The sequence below is a fragment of the Pezoporus flaviventris genome, unplaced genomic scaffold, assembly GCF_033815535.1.
Source record: "Pezoporus flaviventris isolate CSIRO_AGI_PZ_B2104156 unplaced genomic scaffold, CSIRO_AGI_Pfla_v1 ptg000066l, whole genome shotgun sequence".
Classification (NCBI taxonomy): Eukaryota; Metazoa; Chordata; class Aves; order Psittaciformes; family Psittacidae; genus Pezoporus; species Pezoporus flaviventris.
In genome coordinates, this window is record NW_026892614.1 from 4,276,171 (window position 1) to 4,301,716 (window position 25,546).

General features: G+C 39.1%; 1 protein-coding gene across 6 annotated transcripts in view; it reads right to left on the minus strand.

Annotated features, from left to right (window-relative positions):
• Nucleotides 1-4,516: 4,516 nt before the first annotated feature.
• BIRC6 (baculoviral IAP repeat containing 6) overlaps nucleotides 4,517-25,546 on the minus strand; it is a 172,296-nt gene continuing 151,266 nt past the window's right edge. For all 6 annotated transcript variants that reach the window (XM_061471032.1, XM_061471035.1, XM_061471034.1 and 3 more), the window contains 8 exons: nucleotides 21,470-21,615; nucleotides 20,540-20,650; nucleotides 19,131-19,348; nucleotides 18,361-18,522; nucleotides 16,739-16,816; nucleotides 11,486-11,674; nucleotides 7,634-7,768; nucleotides 4,517-6,619 (listed from right to left, as the gene is read on the minus strand). In XM_061471032.1, the coding sequence (XP_061327016.1) occupies nucleotides 6,443-6,619; nucleotides 7,634-7,768; nucleotides 11,486-11,674; nucleotides 16,739-16,816; nucleotides 18,361-18,522; nucleotides 19,131-19,348; nucleotides 20,540-20,650; nucleotides 21,470-21,615 (1,216 nt within the window). In that variant the 3' untranslated portion in view covers nucleotides 4,517-6,442. The remainder of the gene's footprint in view (nucleotides 6,620-7,633; nucleotides 7,769-11,485; nucleotides 11,675-16,738; nucleotides 16,817-18,360; nucleotides 18,523-19,130; nucleotides 19,349-20,539; nucleotides 20,651-21,469; nucleotides 21,616-25,546) is intronic.

Below are 25,546 nucleotides of genomic sequence, written 5' to 3' on the forward strand. Positions count from 1 at the left end.
GTCTTCCCTGTTCTGTCATATGGATCAGGTGGTCTCTATTAGGCCGTTCATGTTCCTAATGTTTAGAGCCTCCCCGGGAGCTGTATGATAGCAGGTGTTGCAGTGTCTGTGTAACCTGCCTCCACACTCTGTTGCCTTTAGTGACCGTGAGGCAGATGGGAGATGTATTGAATTGAATCTGGGAGAAATTTTTTTTCCCCTCGTTTGGGGCTGCTGTAATGCTCTGGGACTTATGCAGAATCCCACATGCTATAGCAAAATTCAGCCAGCCAGATGGTTACATGATTTCTCTTGTGACTGCGGCTGAGCTGGAGGCCAGCCCCTGTGAATTCCAGATATCACACCACATTTCACTGGTTGAAACTGCGTCAGAATCCAGTTGAAATTTGCAGTCACCACTTGGTAGCTGAGAGCATGGGTCCTGTTGGCAGCCATATAATTTCTTTTCCAGGAATCCTGCTGTTGGCTTTAGTTTTTGATCTGCCATGTCACCTCCGTTTCCTCTTGAATCACTGCCGTGCTATATTGCCAGCAAACATTTGCAAGGTTTTCAGGACAGCCTGAGCTGTAGCTACATAGCCAGAATGGAGGAGGGGATTCACATCCCACAGGAATGTTCCCAGCCATGGGATCTGGCACCCTGGCTTCCCTAACATGAGAATGCCACTGCTTGGCTGGGCTGGCGGAGCATCTGTAATCATGGTGGCCTTGCTACATCCTGGATTAACCACACTAAAGAGCTGCTGTCATACTTTAGGCATAGAATTGTGCTGCACTGGGATTCAGCTAAGACTCCTGCACAGCTGTGTGGCATCCAACTCATTGCCACTTTCTTAAGCTGCTTAGAATAATGGTAGAAATAAGCTTATTACTATTACCTGGTTTCAAACAAAGGAATTCTGACTGACAAACTCCTAGAAGTTTGCATTGATGTGGTTCTTATTAATTTAGGTATAGTCAAAGATTTTTTGTGGCTGAAAACTTGCAATTTCAAGGTGAGAGAACAGGACTTCTGGGGACATCCCAGCCATTGGTTAGTAGCAGGCTGCAAGACATTTTCTGTTGCCGTTCTTTTTCTGAACCACATACTGGCTTAAATATCTGAAAGAAAAGATGGAAACCCCCCCATTCTGCTTTTCCCATTTGCTTTCCTGGTAAATGAGAAAATACTTAATGAAGCAACAGAGGCAGCCTGTAACAATAGCAGATTGCATTGTTTATAATGAGATTTTGGTTTGCTTTAGTTTTCTGGCTTGGGGTTTGCTATTTTTTATAGATGTATTCATACGTTTGCTATTGGGAACTGTGATGTGGTTGCTTCCTACCCATAGAGCTTTATGTAGAATCATACAATAGTATGGGTTGGGAAGGACCTTCACAGGTCAGCTAGTCCAACCCCCCTGCAGTGAGCAGGGGTATCTTCAACTAGATCAGGTTGCCCAGAACCACATCCAGTGTAAAGAGTTTGTGGACTACTGCAGGGTTCATGCCTGTCTGTGGGTGTGAGATGCAGGCTAAATAAATTGAAAAATAACGAGGGAAGTGGCTAAGCTGGAAGTATGGAGCACAAAACTGGGAGCAGGAAAGTGGCTGCAGGTTTTTAAATGCAGTGACCCATGGCATGTTTGAGAAGCATGTTCCTCATGTAAAACCATGTCTGGCTTGTTGGTCTAGCAACCTTGGTAGATCAGCCCACTTGTTATTTTTGCAAATACACATTTATAATTTGGTTTTAAGTATAATTTCAGGCATTATTGTTGAAGTTTAACAACTTCTGCTGTGTGAAAGTCTCACCAGTTACCTCATTTCTATGTGTCTTTGAGGGGGACAGTAATACACCTTTTCTTACTCCCAGATTTTCTTGGGGCTCTGCTTGCACTGGTTCTCAATATCAGCTCGTCTATTTTCCCATCAGAAGAAGGGCTACTATGTACCCTGTACAGTCTCTGACTGATGAAGAACACGTTTCTTTCCTTTCTGGAATTTTAACTGAACAACCTTAAATACAAAATTGGTATTAAATTTATATTAAAAAGATAAGTAGCATTAATATGGGTGGAGAACTAAGTGGATTGGGTTATCACTTTTTGAGAGACAAGAAGCACAGAACAGATTGCAGCCTACAGAGATACCAGGTCACAATACGCAGAACTCAATCAAGATGGAACACTGTGGTTTGGGATTTGTTTTCTCTGAGCCTTTATTAAAAATAGAGGCAGTGGTGAGACTATTTTAGAGCTCTACTATAAAAATTCACCGCATAGGTATTGTATTTTCTGAATTCATGTTCTAGGAGAATAAAACAATGGGAACAACAAAATCTCTGGAGAATTAAATGTTTTTACCTGCTATTCATTTCAGTAGTTGTGGAACTTACTTTTGCCCCCCTTCAGCTTACTCTGTTTCAGAAAGCTCGTATGCTGGTATAAACACCTGCACATTCCACCTAACGTTGTCACTATCTATGGAAAAGGAGAGGGAAAATAAAGTTCAGAAAGCTGTTTTTCAAAGATAAATGACTGCCAGAGCAGATGCATTTATACATATAGAAATATGTATCTGTGTATACACATGGAAAAAAAAAAAAAAAGAACAGAATATGCATCTGAAATAACTTCTGTACCTTATACTTTTTTCTTATGGTAAGATAAATATAAATCTGTGTCTCCTTTCCATTGAAAAATGCTTCTGATTTCTAACTACAGAGTTGACGGTTCAGGGAGGTGACTCCATCTGATGGTGACTGGCTTCTGGAAAAAACCCAAGGAAACAAGAACACTTCTGAACCACACTACTCCAAAGGCAGCCTAGAGAAAAAATGAAGATGCCATGCCTGAGAAACTCCAATTGAAAACCTAAGCCTAAATAATTCTCCTTCACAGGGAGCAGAGCCTCATAATATAGTTCCGGCTTAAATCTAGGTCAGCTGGATTTGTGTTCAGATATTTAGAGGTAAACACGGTATATTAATAATATGGTTGGTTGTTTATCAAGATATTTGCTTTAGGATGTAAAACAGAACATTTGTTTACATAACACCAGAAACATTTTTGGGGAGAAAAACTCCTCTAAGAAACACCCTATGTAAGGGATTACATAGTTGCATGGAAAAATAGATTGTTTTGTAGAGATGATTTTTTTTAACTGAATTCCCTCTTTGATACAGTAAGCAGTAAAGCCCTCATAAGTGGTGCAGTACATTGATTTCCTGTATTACATGGGAGTTTTGTTTAAGTAAAGAGTTCAAGCTCTACTGCTACTTAATAGCTCATCATCCAACCACAGAACCAGTGCCAGCTCCACCCAAATCTCCCTAGAGGCTATCGGCAGACCAGTGCCTTACCTGTGTTGGCATGATTTTACCTGCTTCAAGGGAGGCTCCTTGACAGGTTGGTAGATGTGCAGATTCTCTACCTTGAACTTAGGTCAAAGATTTAGAGAAGAAAAATAGTAATAAAGCCCAACCAAAACCATCAAACAGGCTGCTGTTGGCCCAGTCAGCCTATAGTCCCACATACTTTATTCTGCTAGCACCTAAACATCTAACAGGTAATTACTGGACTTAAACTGGGCAGTTTTTTATGGGGTTTTTGTTTCAAAATTTTTTTTCTTTTTTTTGTCTAGATTGTCATCTTTTTTTTTTTTTTCCTGTGTGTAGCAGTGATAGGATTACAGGGAAGCATTAATCCATACATTTATGCACATCTTTTACCCAAAGACAATTCCAGAGGAAGCCACTAAACCTTGCAGGGGCATCACTCATGTCTGTATACAAAAGAGTAGTGTGTCTACAACTGCAAAAGAGACCCATTGTTTATGCATAGCAAGCAGTGTAACAAGTGATCTGCTCTGAGGGAGCACAAGGTTTCACAGATAGCTGAGCTGTGCCCTCTTCATTAGCACTGTAGATACTCAGTCAGAAAAGCTTATCATTACTAGCATAAAGGAGAGACTATTGCCAACTTAGGTGGCATGCTTTTCCTTTGGTGGAGTGGCTACAGCAATTCCAATGGTTGGTAACATCCCCCCCTACACTGCACAGCAGTTTGAGGCCAAAGGCAGGACCAAAAACACAGGCTAAAATTCCAGAATGATCTAATGATCAGGTTGCTGCCTCTTGCTTTTTGAAAATAAGATCTGTCGATTTTTAAAACATTTTCTACAAAAGCAGCAGAACAGTTAAACCACGGGACTTGAACATGATGGTTAGAAACCATCTACCTATACAGGTTTCTATTCAGTTTGATAAAATGGTAAAAGATATGGGGAACTGAGTAAAGAAAATACTGAGTTGTCTACATACCTCATAGGATTTACTGTGATTTTACTGCAAAGTAACATAGCTACCTTGTGTGTTACATCTAAAAACCTGAAAAGGTGTATTTCTTATCTCATGCCAAGTTCACGATTTACTTCCTAGACCGTAACATAGTTGGTAAGTTATTAAGGATTGCATCTCTGCATTCACTTGGTGCAATACGATTTCAGCTCAGGTTAGCAAAAAAATGATAATTGCTACGTGGATACAAATGAGAGTTTAATATCCCATGCAGTTGTTTACATCTGCTTAATTAAGCAGCAGTGACTTCACATCAGCATTGCTAGATACCATAAATACACGCTAGAGAAAAAGGTACAATCATGTTAGCCACCCTTTTAATGTCAAATCAAAGCAAGTCAAGTACTTTCTATTTCAATGGTTTTTTTTAATGATAAAAAAGTCTTCATGTTTAAGGAGAATCTTCAGGTCTGATACATTTGGGTTCGGTACAAGTGCCAGGACTTCATAAAAAGGCTGTGCTCCTTTAGGCAGACAGCTTAATCACTAAATGAAGAGCTTTAATGGAAACCACTAACAAATATAGTTGGAAGTTGGTGGGTAATTTTGCTTTTGGAGCCTTTACAATAGTATCGCAGTCATTTTGTACAGTATAGCAGGTAAGTAAATACCCATCTAGAAAAATGCAGTGTTGTATTAACACTGATAAAGTTCTAACACTGCCTGTGTGGCACAAGCTCTTTGTTTCCTGTATTCACCAACAGCTCTGGCACAGAGCTGCCTGGCTCGCATTCGGATTAAGAATCCCCTAAAATAAGGCAGAAATGCCTAAATTGGGATTTTGAGAGGTACATACAATCTGGACAGGCCTTGCATTAACACAACGTATCAGTGTAACAGAAAAATAGTACTTTGGTCAGCACTATCAAAGTCTGTTAACCATCAGCATAAGAACACAACCTCAGTTGGTGTCATTTTTAATGATTAGAAATAATACATTGTAAAACAAAAAGTGAAAAAATTCCAGCATGACTCTCATAAACAAAGAACAAACAGAAAACAAAAAAGCTTCAGTTTTGCCTGATTTATAGTATTTATAATATAACAGATCATTAGTCTGAGGTAATACCAGTGATCACTTTTTTAGTCTTTTAAGGACTGCTCAAAAAGTAAGAGCAGTGAGAGTAATGCGTGTCATGTTAAAAGCAAGACTTGATTATTAAATCAAGCAAATCCCTTTCCCTTTCTAATTAGGGATCTGTGGTTGCAAGTATAAAACTGGACAGAAGTCTACACAGCAGGAACTACAGAATGTTCTCCTGTGTGGCACTTCCTTAGCCCCTGTCATCAATTAAAGAGTACAGTTGATGATCTAAAAATCAGACATTTCAACAGAGAAAAGACGTCTCAGAATAGCCCTTAAGAAATTTAGAATACTGATAGTTTGCATAAAATAGCCAAATAAAAGATGAATTCAAGTCCAAATTTTGGCATGAGGTAAAACCATGTGCATTTATTTCATCTGCATTTTAGAATTAGTAAGCATAAAGTTAAATACGTTGACTGTAATGAATTCAGTCATACAAGTGCAAGTCTTCAGCTAGAACGTATTTTATGGCAGTTTATTTAAAAAATGTACCAGTAAATCATAAAAGAGGGATCATGTCCATTTAACATTTATTGAAGTATACAGGAGGTTTTCTTTAGAATCAAATATGAGCATGAATATATGGCCAAACGTAAAATCTATCAAATTCAGTGAAAATTGTCTGACTTTAAATAGTAGCTGTAAGAATGACCAATATATATTCTTTGTTACAACTGCCCTCACTCTACAAGTAAAAAAAAAAATAAACATTCAGTAAACATTCTTTCCTAAGGTAGTTTCCCTTATATAGCAGTGATTTATCCATTTCTTGTATACATAACTTTTTAAACATACCAATCAGTGGTTCTCACAACTGAAAAATAAAAGCACAAAAAAGTTTACACTCTTGTACAGGTAAATAAAAGATCATCTTGAATTCAACTGTATATCCTTAAGGGCATAGTATAGTTTCCATTTCATTACCTATTACATAATTAGCTTCTTACATACAAATATTGACATATTTGGCTTGTGCTTCAAAGCCTTTGTGTCTAGAAAGTCCATGTCAATGCAACTCATAACTTGAAATCAGTGGGGATATCTTTACTGCTGCTGGGTTTAACCTGTTCGTGCAACATAGTCTCTTCCGAGCTTGTGGCACCGCATTTTTCTGTGGAGTCATCGGCGTCTGGATCCAATCCTTCAGGACAGGGAAGCTTCAGAAGTTCTTCCCGCAACTGAGCTGTATGGCGCTGAATAAACAAAAAGCAGGTGGTGTGGAAGGTCACAGTTGAAACAACACTTTTCACAACATTGGACAACGTGAGCAAAACCAAAAAAGGAGTAAGTACAAGAGGTGTAAATGTACCGTTTCAAGGCCTGCCTAAATTTTCCCCTGGTGTTTAAGGGCTGTTACTGTCCTTGTAGGGACAGAATAATTAGCAAGTGCTGCTAGGGACAAATTAAAGAACAGAGCTGCAGCAGACAAGTGCATCAGTATAAACGTTATGCTCCTTGTCTTGCAGTTTAGTCCTATCCGTGTTCTGTGCTCACAGCAGAAACTGCCTTGACTACAGAGGTCACACAGACAAAATGGACCTTTCTAAGGAGTCGATGATGAGATCTATTACAGAAACAGAGATAGATTTGTCTTCTGATCCTAGGAACTACCTGTAACCTTATTTTGAAGACCAAGAATCTTGAAAGCAAACAAGTCTGGCAATAGAGAAAAGAAGCCTTCAGAAAGTTTTTTTTTTTGCTCCTTGGGAAGGAAAAAGAAAAGGAAAACCAAAGTAATACAGGTGTGTTGTCTGTAGGACACAATATACACAAATGCTAGTGCTTGGCTAGGAAAAGAGAAAACATTTATAACTGTTGGTAAAAATTAACACAGGATAAAACTAAAAGTAATGGACTAGAGTTTAATAACTGCTTGCGTATTCAAAAAGCTTATTTGTTGTTGGCTGTAGTACAATAGTACAACTTCATTATAAACCAACACCCACCCTTAGAGAGAACAAAATAAACTCTCTATATCTTACAGAAGTATTCACAGAAAAATAGGCAGGACAGGGACCAAAGGAAAATCTAACTGGTAGAAAAAACTACTGAGAAAGTGAAGTGCACGACACAAGCTCTTGACAACAGGGAAATACAGGTGTGTTTTTTGTTAGTGTCATCAGCAAACTCAGCTGCTGAACAATTTTATTGCCATTTGTCATTCATCTTTGGATTAAAGAACATACAATTACAAAAACGAATCTCACCTTCAGAGCTGCAGCATGATGGGACATAGTCCTGCCTACCCGTTTGTCGCTGCTGTACTGCTGTATGTCTGCTATCCACTCTTCACACTGAGCCATGATCTCCACTCTTTTCAAGTAAAAATGTTTGTGGATGACCTGCAAGAAAACATTCTGAGTGAAAGAACAGCCTGCACTGTTTGTTAAGAACCATATACTTCAACAATACAAAATTTGCAAGACCCACAATGAGTCTAACTGGATATAAGGGAGGAAAAAAAAATAATAAAAAATCAGTGTGAGGATAATTCAGCACTGAACCAGGCTGCAGATAAATTGTGAAATTCCTGGTCCTTGGAGGCTTCCGAGACCCAACTGGAAAAAGCCCCGAGGAACCTCGTCTGAATTCAGCTGATCTTGTTTTGAGGATCTTCCAACTTGAAGTCTATGACTTCTGTGCAGCCTGCCATTTCAGTGTTCACTGAATGTTAACTTGCGTGGAGGGTAAATGACAGCCAGCAATAGTGTCACACCAGGGAAAAGAAAAAGTAGTAGCAGAACGTTAGATACGTTCTTTAGTTCAGTGATGCTCTTACTATGCAGCCACCATGTATGGAAGTTTCTATTTGTGTATGTATTGAATTTATGTTACACAGATACACTATTGAGGCTTTTATCGTTGCTCTCTCAGTCCTGTTTTATTAAAGCAGCATAGGCACCATGTCTAACCCTGTCACTAACCACTTGCTGCCTGAACAGACAATAGGTAAGCAGAAACACTGTATAACACAGTATAAGCATAGGAACATAAGGTGCTTCTGCACATAGAAGGATCGTACTAGCTGCTACATTCCATGCCCTAGGCAGAGGCAGCACCTCTGGGGACACTAGAATTCCCAGGCAATAGCAGCTGAGCTGCCCATGGTTTGGGTGGGAACCAGTACTGGGTCGCTCAGTAATTTTGGTATTTCTGTACAGATTTGAGTTAAAAAGAAATAACCCCCAAATCCAACCAGTCAACCCTCAGACAAAAAGTTGTGAGTCTCAGTGTTGGCTTTGCCTTAAACAGTTTTCTAAAACTTTGCCTGATGAAAGAAACAGTAAAATCAAAGAAATGTTACTGAGCACATACATACACACTGCAACACAACTGACAAAATCATCTTTTCCTCTAGAGGTTAGAGAATATAGCTATCTGTCTAAAGAAAAACTGCATACTGAAAATTAAAAATGAAATTTAATTTAATTAATTGAAAATTAATTGACTTCAGTTCCAGATGCATTCCTTATATCCATAATGGAGCTTGGAAACACTCCTGAAGAGCAACAGTGTAGATCTAGTGAGTCTGTCAGTTTAAACCACTGAAGGGAAGGCAGCTCAGATTTGTGAAGACAAAAGATCTTAGGAGCTGAAGGATGTATGCTCTTTCTTATACCTCACTTTTCAGGACACCTTTGCATTCATGTCTGATCATCATCATTAAGGTTCCCAAAACAACTATGCAAAAACCCCAGAGGTCTTAACAGCAGGCTAGTGTCTTAGGGAAGTGCTCAGACGATCTACACAAGAGATGCATTTTCATCTGGCTGGGGCTGCAGATGGAATCTAGCCTTCTTCCAAAATTCAGCTATTGCATAGAAAACAGTGCATAGGTTCCATTTCTGGATATGTAAAGGAAGATACATGCCATTTTGCATAATAATAGGGAGTGTGTATTCAGAGAAGTAGCAAGGGAGCTGGTATGATTGTGGCTTTAACACAAAAAGCAAGCTATCTTAGCCTCAAACTTCTTACAGAAGCAGGCTGTCATAGCTTAAAATTTGTCAGAATCTTGAATATTTCACTTTACTGCCCAAAAAACCTCAACAAAGGGAAAAATAGAAAACTATCTTGGGAAACAAGGTAAACTGCAGTTCTCTCTTCCATGCAGCAAAACTCTTGGCTGTTCACAGGTAACAGGAGTTTCAAATGGCTAAGATGATCTTTAAGGTCCTTTCCATCCCTAACCATTCTATGAATCTATGAAGGCCCTGTGCAAACTGCTGTCTACCTCTAAATGCTGCTTTTCATTTACATGGGTCTGTGGCTTAACTCAGCTCAGTCCTAGCTACGCACCACACTTACAAAGCTAGTAATGGTACTGTTTTCAACATCTGCCTTTCATGCTGTGCTTAAGTCTGTTCTCAGGGAACCAATGGCTTTCCCCTGAAACACCAGCACCTGGAGACAGTTGATTACCATCCTGAAGAGGGGGACAAGATGTCAGCTTACAAGCTGCCTTTTGTGCACCAGCAGTCAAAAAGCTAAGCTGCAGAGTAAGCATGGTATCGCTGAGACTCTTTTGAAGAAAACTGCAGTAACAGCAAAGTGGGATTAATTTACCAAACACTGTAATATTCCTTATCCTTCATTTCTCTATGTGTGAAAAGAAAGATGGAGCGTTACTGCTGGGGAGCCCACTGCCTTCTGATATCTTCAATTAGTTTAAGCTTACTGTAATTTGAGAACTTTTTCAAAAGTGGAATCTTTTACATTTAGCTAGAAGAAAAGGACCTATGAGAGAGGTTATTTGATTATGTGTCACAATATTATCTTCATTATGGTCTTCAACTTCTTGAGTAAAACATTTGAGAGATAATTTAGAACAACTGCCACTTTTTCTTCATTAATTCAAGATACCAGCATACACTGCCCATCCTTCTCCTTTCCACCTGCATGTGGATAAAATATTTAACTCCTGTCATGCAGATGAAGGGTCTATGGTTTCTTATTCCACAACAGACAGTAATTATAATTGCAAAAGAGTTTTGCATTCCAAAGGATGTTTTTATGAACAGCAGGGAAGGGATGGGAGAATACCCTTCTCACTCAGGTCCCACACTTAGCAATATGAATAAACCTAAAATAATTATGCTTTTTCAACATTTTGGTATGCAGCCAACTGAAAGCACAGGTGATACTACAAGATGGTTCCGCGCACTACAAATGGCAACAGTTGTAGTAGTTCAGAGTAAAATGTATTTTTCTCTTAAGTATTTGCTGGTAGTACTGTGAGATGATTCTATATTTGACTGGTCATTCTGCATTACTGTTCATACAGATTCTCTCACTCAGCATATCTTCAGCTCTTTTTCTCTTGGATCCTTTGCCATATATGTTCAAGACCTCGAGATCTAATTGATGAGCTTTGAGAAAGGAGTTGGGCTAGACACTGAGAAATCCCTAACAAGTAAATTATTCTAATGTGCTACAGTAGTCTAGTTTCAGAAATGCTAACAAATAAAGCAATTTCATTTATTTCAGTAATTCTTTTTAAGACAGTGTGCATGCATGGACTTACTGCTTTTATCAGCATCCAGACAGTTGTTTCCAAAGGCAGAGATTTCTAGTATAGCACAGATGCTTTGTGCAGGGTGCAATGCGTTTGAAAGTATTTTACCAATCTGCATTGTTTTGGTGTATCCCAAGTGTTTCCTGATACTTGCTTCAAATTCATGTGTTCTTGAAAAATACTTCCTGTCAGCTGTGCAGACTAACAAACACCAAGTGCCCATTTGTAGGGCTCATCAACAGTTTTCATGTGAATTGTAAAAGGAACCCCCTGACATTAAGAATGAGCCAAGCTGTATGAACCACATTTGATCAAACTGCGCACCAACCCTCCTTACAGATCATCCCCAGTTTATGCACACTCCTCTTTCCCAGAGAAGAATCTCTGAAGTCAGGTGCATCGTTATTCACTTCCATCTCCACTCAGTTGCCCCAGTACATAAGAGGAGGCTAAAAGGGACACTTTGTGCATGATGTTTCCAAATATTTGCATTATTCTTAATGCTCCAACAAGATAAATAATTACTGCGTTTCACAAAACCTACCTCCTTAAAACATGGTGATGGGTTTCTGATTTGTTCAAGCATTGCCCACTTGACTGTTGCCTGTCGTATATTTCCATCGTATTCTCTGGAGCTCTGGGTACCACTCGGAGTACCTCTGGATCGTTCATAACCTGGTTCATTAAAATATGGTTCTGCTACCAGTATTAGGGATTGGACAGACACTAACACCTGTTAAGAGAAGAAAATAAATATTAAAACTGTGCTACCCAGTTTTTTTTACAAATATACATAGTTATCCACCCTGTGTGCAAAACCACTTCTACGGCAAAGTACTTTCATTTGTAATACAGGCTACGTGCAAGTGGGGAACATTCATGCTTTCAAACTGAAACCATTACTATACATAAACATTAAGTCCTATTACAGCGTATTTAGCTCAAGTGCTGAGAAAATGACAAATACAATTTTAAAAATAACAAACATATAAGTAAATGCTTAGAGGAACACATCTAATTGCAGCCTTTCGTGAAAGAAAGTGTATTTGTTGTATTTGTTATGTTCTCAGTCAACAGTTCTTTTCCTGTAGCTGAGCTTACTAATTCTTCTAATGCTGAACTAGATGGAAAGGGAACAAGGGAAGTGAAAGTAAACCACTGAAATGAATCTTGGTATTACATGCTCTCCCATTTCTTCTTTCAAATGCATTCAATTACTTTATCTGTGTTTTTAGCCCTTTAGTTTCAGCTTTTACATACAACACTGTGCACATGCCACTAAACAAAACCGCAGTATTTCTCTAAAGATAGATAAAAACATTTTTTCAATACTCCATCAACTATTCGATGAGAAGGAAATGACAGTTTTATCCATTTCAATTTTATTAGCAAGTACATGAGGGAATAGATGCTTACATACATACAAGGCATTTAACAGTAATAGCCCTAATCTAAACCAAAGAAATAGAGACATAGGGTACTTAGGAACCCAAATGTGTAAGTAGTGCATATTAATGCTTTGATGGCTAGCTAATTTTTCCAGGATTAGAATGTTTGTCCCCGTCAACTTGTTGCTGTATTTAATCAAAATTATGTTACTGCAAAAATGTCACAGAGTAGAAGGACACAGCTGAAGGGGTTTGTGGGTTTTGGGTTTCTGGCTGGTTTGTTTAATTTGTTTTTTGTTTGTTTGCCTTTTTTTATTTCTGTTAAATGAAGGACAGGTTTTTCTTACGTACTTCAGACCAAGTCCAGCAAGAATTTTAGAGATTGCAACTCTGTGGCACAAACCTCGTTCCAGAACTGTAAAGAATTTAAAAGAAAACAAATGGTGACTTGAATATTTGGATGTCCTCGAATATTGAAAGCCTGATGACAGGTTACACCCCTAAGAATGGTGTTTCCAGCACCTGGCGTATTTGGCTCCAAGACATCCACTTCAGTGGATTAAAAATGTCAGGGCAGCTGCTCCTGGAACTTACTCTCGTCCCAGCTTAGAAACAATTTAAAGTTTGAAGCCGTTCCCTCATACAGCAGTCCAGCTGGTGAATCTGGATATGGGAGACAACAGTCCTTTTTCTTGGAACGTGGAGCTTACATCAGATAGACACTGTGCCAGTAACAATTCAAGACACGGGTTCTTTCAGCCAGGTAGCTGTGCGCTGTCCTTAAGTGTGCCATTCTCTCAGTTTTTCTTGTAGCAAAGCCAGCACAAAAGTGTTCCAGCTTCCCACCCTCTCTGCCATGTGTACTCACTCACAGACATGATGCCAAACCGGTGCCTCAGATCAAAGCAATAGCCCAAGAATCAGTTGAGTGGCCTGGGTTAATCTCAGTCCCACCATCAACTCACAGAAACACACCCTCATCCCTTCTGGTGCCATGACACTTTCAGTTTGTAACTGTGCAGTTGGTGTGCTTTAAGTATAGGACAGAAGAGCAATCTAGGGCAGCCAAGCCTATCCTGATGGATAGGGCACATGGCTGTGCAGTGGGAAACATGGACTGGCATTCCCCAGTTGGGCTGAGAAGGAAAACTGAACAAGGTTTAATGTTTCTCCAGCAGGTGCTCCAGCTAGCTGCTGTTACATGGTATTGCGTGCACCATCACACCGTCTCCTGTGTCTGCCATGTGTTCAACTACAAGCAGCCATGGCTATTTTTTGTTACACTTAAAAATTAAAATACAGGTAAATGCATTAAAATACACAGAATGTGCCTTGCAAATCAGGTTCCAGAAAGGAAACAGCCACTTATATTAATGTTCTGCCTTTTTTAGTAAGTGTGCTAAGCCAAGGTAGAGTAACTCATGTTCAAGGCTTCAAGTACCAAAGGAGTTCTGGTGATCTGTGGCCTTTACATGTATCTGGAAGTAGCTGGGTTTTGCTTTTTTACATTTTACATGTCAGATATATACCTATATATATATAGCTATGGTAGAGAAATCTGACATTATACAGCATTGTACTTTCTTGGCCTTAATAACAAGTTATTACGTTGAATTGTAATTGTAATGAATGAGAAACTAAACTGATCTTCCAGTTTCATTGGGTTATAAAAGTTAATTTCTGAAGTATTTTGGGTGGTCTAACAATAGTTTAATCTCTGAGGCAGAAAACACATGCAGTGCTTAATTCTTTCCAAGCAATTTATTTAGTCCTGCCGCTGGTTTCCATTTAATAGCTACAGTGTTTTTCCCAGTGTGGGGAGGGGGGGCTTTTCCAACAACTTTCTTACTATTTTTAAAATGAAACCCTAAAAAACTTAAAAATTTGAAACTTAAATGTTGCACAAGATTTCTTACCATCAAATCTAACATTCCAATCTAAGAAAAAGGAATTCAGTGACAATAAGACTTACTAATATTTGCATTTTCTACATTGATTTTATAGTTATAGTCCAAAATTTCAGTTCATCTCTTAAGAAGTTCTATCTTTGGAGAGTTACACCATGTAAGGAACCGCAACTTAGACCTCCAAATCATAACTGTCCCTTGAAGGGAGAGGGAACATGAATATCTCCAAGGATGGAAATCCCACAATCTCTCTTAAACACCTGTCACAGTGTTTAGTCACTGTGTGTGTGTGAGTGAAAGAGTATTTCCTAGTCTTTCATTCAAATCCCCCATGTCCCATCTTGTGCCTAGTGGCACATGTCCAAGTGCTCTGCAAAGAATCATAGAATAGTTAGGGTTGGAAAGGACCTTAAGATCACCTAGTTCCAACCCCCCTGCCATGGGCAGGGACACCTCACACTAAACCATGCCACCCAAGGCTTTGTCCAACCTGGCCTTGAACACTGCCAGGGATGGAGCATTCACAACTTCCCTGGGCAACCCATTCCAGTGCCTCACCACCCTAACAGGAAAGAATTTCCTCCTTATATCCAATCTAAACTTCCCCTGTTTAAGTTCTAACCCGTTACCCCTTGTCCTATCACTACGGTCCCTAATGAAGAGTCCCTCCCCAGCATCCCTATAGGCTCCCTTCAGATACTGGAAGGCCGCTATGAGGTCTCCATGCAGCCTTCTCTTCTCCAGGCTGAACAGCCCCAACTTTCTCAGCATCTTTAAGAGATGCCTGCCTTTATCCTCTCTGCACCTTCCCCATTTAGGTACTGAAGACAGCAGTAAGATCTCTTTGCCACTGGTCCACAGCACTTTTCCACTCACTTATAATACACGTCTCACCATCTTGGCTACAAAGGTAATAAAAGAGACCGCACCAGAGGTCTTGCTGAAGTCAAGGCAAGCTACATTCACTGCTCTTCCTCTGAAAAAAGCCAGTCATGCTGCTGTAGAAGGGAAGCAGGTTAAGTGCTGTTTGCTGCGAGGAAATACACACAGCTGTTCTCAGTCACTTCCTTGTCTTTCATGTACTTGAAAATAGCTTCCAGGATGATATGCTCCATAATCTTCCCAAGGACCACAGCTCCCCAGATACTCTTTGTCCATCTTGAAACTGGGTGTGAGGTTTGACAAGCAGGATTTGCCCTCGATTGTTCTGACCTTCCAAAGATAAGTTAGCGGCTTTGCAGTGACATTGGCTGGCTCTGTCAGCATCCCTGGTGCATGAGACTTGGTTACATGAGTACATGGGTTTGATCAGCTTGAATACCATTTCCTCTGCAGTGGGTGGTTCCTCATTCTCACAAACTTTCCTAGGGAGGGCTCAGGCACATGAGAAGCAAACCTTACCCCTAAAATGAGAGGCAGAGGTGAGCTCTGCCTTTTGGATGTCTTGTCAGTAGGTTCCCTGCCCCACTGAGCCGCAGGAAAGCCTAAGGAAGATGTGTTCTTTTGCTGCCAACATACTTACAAGAAGGGCAAGCCCTTCTTGTTCCTCTTTATACCCTTTCCCATTTTCAACACCAGCTGACCTTTGGTCTTCCTAATTTCTGAATGCTTGGCCAATGTCTCTATTTCTCACAAGTAGCCCATCCACTCCTTCCACTATTTGTATGCTTTCCTTTGGCAGTTTTGCTTAGGCAGGAGTTCCTTGTTTACCGATGATGGCCTTCTGCCACTCTTGCTTGACTTCTGCACCTTGGAGGAAACTATTCCTGAACTTCTAGGATATTGATCAAGCAGCTGTCCAAGGCCATTTCCTGAACAAGCTGAAACCTGTTATGCTGAAGCCCAGGGCTGTAATTCTACTATGCAGAAACATAAACCGTGCAGTCTTTCAGGATTGGAGCAGACAATGTATCTTGTGCTATGTAATAATTACTCCAAGGAAGGAATAAATCCATAAAGTGCCACAGGAAAGAAGCCACTGCAAGCTTTACTTAATGTTTGCGCTTATAGTCAGTGCATCTCTGTGACATAAAGCTGAAAATTGGAAGGATCGTATGTCCTAATGAATTCTGGTCTAATTTAACAGTAATTGTTACTGAACACAATACACCTACACTTCAACTCTCCTCAGCTTTATTCCTCCTATTCCTCCATTCAACTCGCTTGTAGACTTCAGAGGAGTACATTTACATTTTAAACCAGGATACCTCACTTTCTCATCTCTCACAACATGAAGCCTACTTTGTCCTCACCATAAAAAGCTTGTGACAGAGAGTTCTAGGATGCGATGCCATCTGCCAGTCTGGTTTGTTTGTTATTTTTTGACTTTATTTTAATTAAAATACTTGAAATCATCCAAGGAGAGTCCAGGCAGTGCCTTCCTTATGCTTACTTGTGGAAGAAAATTCTGATTTAAAAGCAATACAAAAAGAACCCTTAGGACCGATGGACCCCTTGCTACTCCTACATAACGTCTACTGAAGAGGAAGAAGAAACGCTCACCTGCAAAAAACTTGATGTTTGGGGATTCCATTTCTCTTCTGGCCTCCCATGCCATGTGTTAAGTATACTTAAACACACCTAAAAAGGTGACATCATTAATACCACAGATAAATATTACGATAAAATTATTCTGCTTTGGCAGAACAGACTGTTACCATTATGTTTCAATTTTGTTTTTTATAAGCATTTGTAAAAGTGCATGCTAAAAGACAGATTTGTTTCTTATGAAACTAATTTGACATGAAAGCAGATAGAAATAATGTGGATAAGCAAGAACTGCATGTTAATAAATAAGCAAGGCAGGGTAGATTACTTTTCTTCATGGAAAGCATATGGATTTTAGTGGCTCCAAAAATAAATGAATCATCAGTACTATCTGATTCTTCACTTTCCTCTTTAAATACTGCTCTAACAGTTACTGTGCTTTTTAAAGATAATCATTCTGTGTAGCGTGTGAAAGGTGGTTTCTGTCACACAGACTATCAAGAAACCAAAGATATTTCTTAACTTTATGACTGATCTGGACCTTAGGGAAGTCTATGGAGTTCCTGAGCCTTATCACAAAGTGCAACAATCAAAGACAGGGAACACAAAAAGACAAAAACTACAGAAGTTTAGAGGCAAGTATTTTTGCCAAGACTCAATGCTTAATGCTAGGCACAGAAAAAAATGAGATAAAGTCTTCAACACAAATTACATTCTGTGTTCATGTTAGGAGAAAACCCTGTGTCTAGTACTGGAAAGGGCTATTATAGTTTGTGAAACAGGGCGCATGGGGAACCCAGGAACGACAGCGGAATAAGGGAAAAATGCTAGCCTATGGATTAAATGTTTATACACAGAAAAGGCTGATGAAGTGCCAGAGTGGTGCAGCCAAAGCTATTTTGTGGGTCTATGCTTCAGTGAAGACGCACACGGAGCCATCTCTACTGCTCTGTAGACAATTTCATGTGTGCTGACTTTCAGTATAAATAGAAGTTGCATCTCCCTGATACGCACTCGACTTCCTGCTAGCTGTTTGAAGCCTTTAGTATGAGCCACAACATACCAAGGAGATGGAGAGAAGAAAGGAGGAAAACTTGTTTGTTTTAACTTTTAATGTTGTTTCCAAAAGCTTTACTATTTTTCTAAGAAAATTATCATTAAGTCCCTATTTCAGAGTTATATTTTCTCTTTTAAAAGATACTGAGCTTAAGGGAAGTCTTTACCTTCCCTCCAGAAAAATCACTTTTGTGTAGAAAACGAGACAAGGCACTTGGCAAACACATTCAGCTGCAGCTGCTATGAAGCATACGTTGACCGTGGAAAGGTTATTTCAGCCAGCCAAACAGATTCCTGCTTAATTTAGCAAAGAAGGTGGAAAAGAACATTTTTTCTAGGTCAAAATTACTCGCTTTTTGGTCCAATCCAGCTCATAAAGGCTCTAAAAATTTCCCAAGACAATTCAGGAAAGGAGATCATTCCTGTTTGAAGTTGTTAAATCACTCCACATTTCAATCTTAAGCCTAGCTTTTATCCAAACAGCTTCCTCCAGTGTGCTAGCAGCAATGATATTTTTACTGCAAAAGGAAGAAAATTTCACTTCCCTGTTAGATCTATATACAAGTACAAAGTTGACCTACCTTGCCATCATTGTAGAGGTTTGGATTAAATCTCACACTGTGGCCTCCAGTTGTTTCCAGATTCACAAGTGGAGGAGAATTAGGATAGTCTTGTGGAAAATATACATCAAATTCAAAGCAACCATTTGCATAAGGGGTGTCTGCAGGACCAGTAATAAGAACCTACCATTGTAAAAAAGGACAACGGCTTTTTAAAAGACCCTTTATGTATTAGTCTCACAGTTGAGATTTTTAAACATGCTACTTATCAGAAAATACCATTAGATATCATAATCATACACAGGCTGTCTGTTCATTTTGATACTTTGCCTAAGTGAAGCCCTCTGCAAACCAGGAGGAGCTAAAAATCTACCCTCTACTGCATGCTATTAATAGAATCTTAAGTTAAACTTCAGGTCCAGAGATATTCCATGTATTTCTCCACACCTACTACTTTTAATTGACATAAATGCTTGTATGCAAAGAAACACTTGGACCATAATGGAGTAACAAAATTAAACTCTTCCCTCAAGAACAGCAGAAGAAAAATGAACCTTGTTGTGATGTCTCACTGGCTACCAGGGCACTCCTGGATAGAGGGACTCTTGCTGTGCCTGCCAGATTCTTGAGAAATCAGGATCAGATTCTAAATCCTACTACTCATGTTAAAGTTTGGACAGAAATAAAGTACACCTGAAAGACTTCTGATTTTCCTTAAGATGTAAGGCACCTTCTTAAACATTTACAAGCCAAGCTTAAAGAGGGAAATAAAAACAGCTTTACTTCTTTACCTTCATTATGTCAAGCCGCTCCTCATCACAGCGTACAAAAACGCTGGATGAAGATGAGAGAGGCAGTGAGGTTGAAAGAGTCACAGCTTCTTGAGCAAGACGTCGGGCTCTGGCAGCACTGTTGGCGTCACTCGCATTTTTTACCTGAGACATGTAGTGGTAATTTATTTTGAAGACCAATTTTCCGTCATCATCTTCAGAAACCATTTCAAATGTATCTAGAAGAGAAGAGAACGTTAATGCCTCAGGGAAGCAGTGAAGTTAATAACGGATTAGTCTTGGACAAAGATTCTGAGTATTAAAATCAGAAAACTTTAATTTGCATTATACTACCGCAAAAAGAAAACCCAACTCTGTATTTTGTGAGTTACCAGCGATCGCAAAATAAAGCATTAACAGTCTTGGGTCAAATTAATTTCTGCAGAAAATTTATGAGCTTTCATATGCAACTCATCAAAAGTACACCATTTCTGACTTGGAAAGCTACCAACAATGCCAGACCAGGAATATAATGATACTTATGAATACATAATCATGTTAATAAAGGAATCGGTGTGAAGCAGCATGCCTGAGGTATTTACTTCTGTGGTGGTTGCAATGTTATTAAAGAGTCATAAAATATTGGAGTGAAGCTGGTTTTCTTTAATCACTTGTTACACAAAATCTGCAGCACGGCTGCCAGGGTGAAAAGCCGCCGTTGCAAACTTCCCTACCCCCTGCTCTTGGGATACACTCTACAGGCATTTGTGAGGAAAATCCCGTGCAAATACAACAGCAAAAAAAAAAGACTGCAAATCGTATTTCTCTGCAACTCAAAAAATACTAATGGAACACGTTTGCAGTAATTTTATAGCTCTTTTAGGATGAGATACTATTTGCTCTTTAGGAATTCTTTCTGACCATTTTTCCTTTATGGCTAAATTAAGCACCGAATCCCATCATACTTCCCAAATGCAACATACTGCACTCCATGAAAGGACTCAATGAAGGCTTCATTTTAGAAAACACATTATGATCTGAACTCTATTCCATTTAAAAAATAACAGCTACAGTAACAAACATACAGATTTATACACAGTCAGACAGGAGCTTTAAAAAGCACTACTAATTTGAGGACCGAAGGGCTCACAAATCATTACTGCAATGAAAACATGAACACCATCACTGAATTCATCTGGTCCCTTGAATTAATCTAGTGTGTGCTTAAAACATTTATTAGCTCAAAGAGTGCGTTAGTTGGTAACCTGAAAGCACAGACCTATATAATTTTTCGTATGTCTAAAGTATCAGTGGTCACATATGTAAAAAAGTTGGTAACTTTTAGAAATAATCAAGGGCTCCATCCAACAGATTACTTATTTCTTCAGCAGCTGCTTTGTAAAACACAAATATCCCACTTCTCAACCTACCAAATTGGAGTTTTTTCATGACAGCCACATACTTTTCTTCAAGAGACCGTAAAACAGACAAAGGCTTGGGTTTCACAGCAGCCTTTTTGGAGTATTCAGCCATCTTCTTTTCTGTTATATAAAATGTGATGATTATTTGTAGTTAACCATGTTATTCTGAGACAAGTACAGCAAGCACGTGGGGAGTATTTAACTTGAAATGACATTTTACGGCTACATCGTTTGCACACAAGTCTCAAATCTGGGGATCACTTAACAAGACACAAAACCTGCCTTGCTCAAGACCCTGTATTTCATTACCTGAACAGCTCCAAGTAAATTAAGGTAATAATTTCAGTTCAGAAATAATTCATGACTGCTGCTGCTATGAACAGTCTTATTGTTTCCTCTATTTTTATTTCATTTAAAATTCAAAGCGTGACATACGCTTGTGTGGAGGGACATTCATACAGGTATTCCTGATGCTCTGGCAAAATCAGGAGCTGATTACGCACACCTTTTTAAAATCCACTCCCCTGATGAAGCTACTTAATCTTCAGTTTTCTTTACTAGACAACCAGATGGTCCTTCGAACATCTGCAGGTTCAATCCACGATTTAGATTTTTGTTCTGTGTTCATCTAGTTAAGAGCTAATCTAATTCGTAAGATGTAGTTTTAACAGCAAAGGCTTTACTATTAAAGGTCATGTAGGTTGTCTTCTGCCAAGAAAAAAACCTGTAAGTCATGAGATGTACTCTAACTTACTGGCATTATTCTGTTTCATGATAAAAACATTTAAGACCACTACAAGGTTCCAGCCACCTTTGAAAACGTAGCTGGGGGCAGGAGGAAAGTATTTTTTCTTGGTTTATAGCTAATTGTAAGTTATCTGTTACTGAACATATTACAAACAACACTATACAGTATTTAGAAAAGTATTTCTATTTTACCTTGGTTTGCTTGGCGCAAACTGGTGGTAGCAGCATAAACTATCTCCGCAGTCTTCTGGATGTCTGGTACCAAAAGTGTCAACCCCTCTGGTTCTTGATCAGAAGTATCTGGTTTTACTCCTGCTTTAGCTTTGTCTTTTTTAGACCTGTTTTGAACAAAGATATAGGATGTAGCATGAAAGAAAGATTTTTCAACCACTCATTAGTACTCAGCATATCTGTCAACAGGGAAAAATACCAAAGCTTAAAGGACCAAGTTTAAAACAAGTCTTCTGAAATGGAATGTCTCTGTGGACCTCCAGGTTAATCACTGAATGTAGCAATCAGCTGTGACAACACTAACACACAGTTTTGGTCTGACAAACAAAAGTACGTCCTGCATGAAGAGTAAAAATATGAACACAAAGGCAGTGAGACTAGTTTCTGCTTCAGCCATTTAGTACTGTTGATTGTTACTCTGAATGCTGACCTTATGTTTCAACATTTTCAGTAAGTGCTGGAAAAGCTTACAAAATCAATGTACCAGCGATCATGTCACAAATGTGCCTTTCATCCACCCATGCAGATCCTCGTGCAAAGTCACATCCTAAACAGCTAACAAAGTACTCTTTCCTACTACACAATACACCAAATACCTAAAATACACTAATGGAAAATCACTAGGAAAACTCTAGTAAAAATTCATAGCATATCTGACCTACAACCCAAGCATCACGAGAGAGTGGGGCCAACATGGAGTTTGTCTCTCTGCAGTTCTCTCCTGCACTATAGAAGTTAAGACATTTTACTTCAGTAATCAGTTTAATGTAATATAATTTTGAAAGTCTTCAAATATAGAAGGCAGCTACATTAAACGTTTACAATGAACATATTGGAAATCAACATGTCAATTTAAACATCTTAATTTTTTTATAATGAAATAATTTGAAAATACAGTATCTACTAACATCAGTGTTTGATAGAAGGTAGTTGCCTTGTAATTTAAGATACATGTAAATATTTAGATTGTGACAACCCAGTCTTTACTATCCTGTATATTCAACTGTTGAAACAAAGACATGGGATTCATGACAGTGACCTATGTGTGATGTTTAAAAGCTTCTATGTTTTAAGAGCTATCACGTTTATGTTGGTATTCCTGCAAAACTTAGGAGATTTTAGTGCTAACAGTCCCCAAATGACTGCAATTTCTGTATTTCTTTTTATTTTAACAGTACTCGTTCATTTTAAGACCCAAGCAAGTACAACAGCCAAGCAACACTGGTGCTTATAGTATTACACTACCATGCTTAGAAGCAAACCAGAAAGCTAGCTACCCAAGAAAACACAGTAATTTAACACTTTGATGTCCCAAACATATTTCAGCAACTACCACATACTATGTCCTTTCTGTATTTTAATCTAGACTGAAATCATGCATAAAGAATGAGCCTCTAAACTATTCAGTAGAAGTGATTACAGTAACACTGAAAGCCTTTGCACGGTACCTAATCATACAAGAATATCCCTAGAGTGCATTAATAAAGGAATCCATTACTGAAGCATGGCACATTTTTCCTGTTCCAGGCTAAGCCAAAAGGATGTCAGCCTGCTGTTAACTTGAAGCAGGACTGAGCTTTCAGATGCTTAAAAGTCAGGAGGAAAGCCTCAGAGCCAAATAGGGTTGTTCGGCATTTGAGGAACCATTTAAGACAAAGCAGCAGCATCTGCCTCTCCCACTCATACTTTCAAAAATCCTATCACTGCCTTTTCCCTTGTGAAAAATCTAGGCCACTATTTTTTAAATCACCTATTAACCAGGTTCAGAAATGCATATTTAAGCCCAATAAACCTCAATGATAATCTGTCACAATGATCGCAGACATGGTAGCAGCCACCAATCCCAAGAACAGTGCACAAATTTAGAACAGCTTGCTGCTGATGTAGAATCCTCAAGCTATTTGCTACAAAACCCTTGGAGACATTTTGGCTAAAATGAAATGTCAGTGGACTTATCCAAGAGAAAGATGTGTGAAAAGCAATAACAATGCGACTGGTGAAGATACTGAAAGTGAAATTAATTCTTACAAATTTATTTTCAAGACTGTTATCTTGTAGTGGTTCATCTTCCACGTGGTTTTACAATTTAGACTACTCGGGTTTTTTCCTTCTACTTGGTCTTAGAATCAAAAAAATTAAAGTCTGGCCTCATCAGACAAAATGCTTAATCACATGCTTAAAACCTCCTACAGATACACTGAGTTCCTGACAGCCAACTACCTAAACAGAAGGGGAACGTGTCTAGCTGAAACTGTAGGAGAAGGAGACATCTACTCAAATGCAAACTCTCAGTACCTATAACCCTCTCCCTCTCCTTGCGGTCCAGAACCTAAGTTAACACTTCAACACTTCTGAAATATCAGAAGAGAATGTGTTTTCTTTATGTCTCCTTCACCACAATACAACAACTCTGTCCACTGCTACCATGAGCAACACAGCCAACATGGCCCTCTCCTCAGTAACTTTTAAAATCAAGTGTTGGCAGAACCGCTCTACCCTCTCACCTGCAGTTATCTGGAGCTTGCGTGATGGTCTACATTACCAAGCCACCTAACTTCTGAGTCGGGCCAGAGCTGCGTAAAAGCGGTTTAGGAATTGAAGTGCAAGATTCTGCCTTGGACACAAAAAACCTCCAGCCAAGGTCTCGTATTTGACCTTGATTCTACCTAATGAGGGATTTCAGCCAGTTTCTCGGGAAGTACAAGCTAGCCCCACAAACCCTCCAAATCAGACATACTGCCTTATCAACGTCTAGTTTCCTCACACTACTCAGGCTTGTCTATTCTAATGGTTAGGGGAAAGAGATTTTTTTTTTTACCCCCTCTTTTGGGGAAACCCCCACCTGGTATTGCCAGAACTTGCAAGACTTCTATTAATGATGACCTCCATTTTTGTCTTCCCTCATTGTCTTCCAACCTTTATTTGCCTGAATTTTTTCTTGCCATAAGAATACCAACTTAATACAATTAATCCTGCACTCTTCCTAAGATGCTGCCTGCTACATTCTCTTAGTCTCTACATATTTAGTGTTGTACACACCTATTTGGAGATATTTAACTGTACTTCACAGTTTCTCAGTTTATTTACAATCACCATATGGGAAAATCAACTAATTCCCTAGACTCTAGACAGGCTAATATGTCAAAGGCTCCCCAGTGCTATGTACCTTCACACTGATTACAAGTTTTAAAGTTCACACAGTTTTGTCATCACTTGCCACCTGAGACAGAACTGAACTCCACTGCAGACATGAACTACTGCACTTGATTTTGTATTTCTTTTACAAAACCACAGCAGCCTTTTCTAAAATCATATCCTTCAAACATGGTTGATCATAATTATTAAATAAATGCAATTTTACACAGAAAAAATAAATTAGGTACACGGCAAAATTAAAATCTTATGTGAACCAGCTCTGGGACTGAAGGTAGGGTTGTGAAGCTGGTCCGTATTCCCACCTCCCTGAGGTAACAACATGCCCTGGTCTGGTAAATCTGAAAGTCTATATAGTTTCCTTAACCATATAGCTATAAAAGGGGTGAGACAGATGTAATTCAAAGCCCTGTAAAAGGTTAAATGGGTTTTACATATAAATGACCAACTGGTGTATCTTAGAACACACGAAGTAAACCAAGGTCAAAGTCACTTCTGGCATCTGTAAGCCCACAGTGGCCCTGCAGCTGGCTGTATGAATCCCAACTAATAAATACTAACGGGCTTTGGTAGATTCAATCTTGAAGGTGGGAAGCTGGAATTTCAGGGGAATGCAAATGTTACTCCCAGGACAAAATTACAGCATTACTGAATATGACTTTTTTTGGGTCATAAACCCATCTCTTAATGTAATCCGAAACACATGGTATTAATTTGTGTGCACACAAGAAGAGCATCCTGGTGACCACTCGACCATTTGTGAGCCTTTATAACACAGGCAGACCAAATTATTACTTGAGGAAATGTCCTCCCTTCTTGGCATCATCTCACTTTGATGTCGCTGCTGTACTCTCACCTGTATTCAGAGCTGCAGTGAGCTCTATC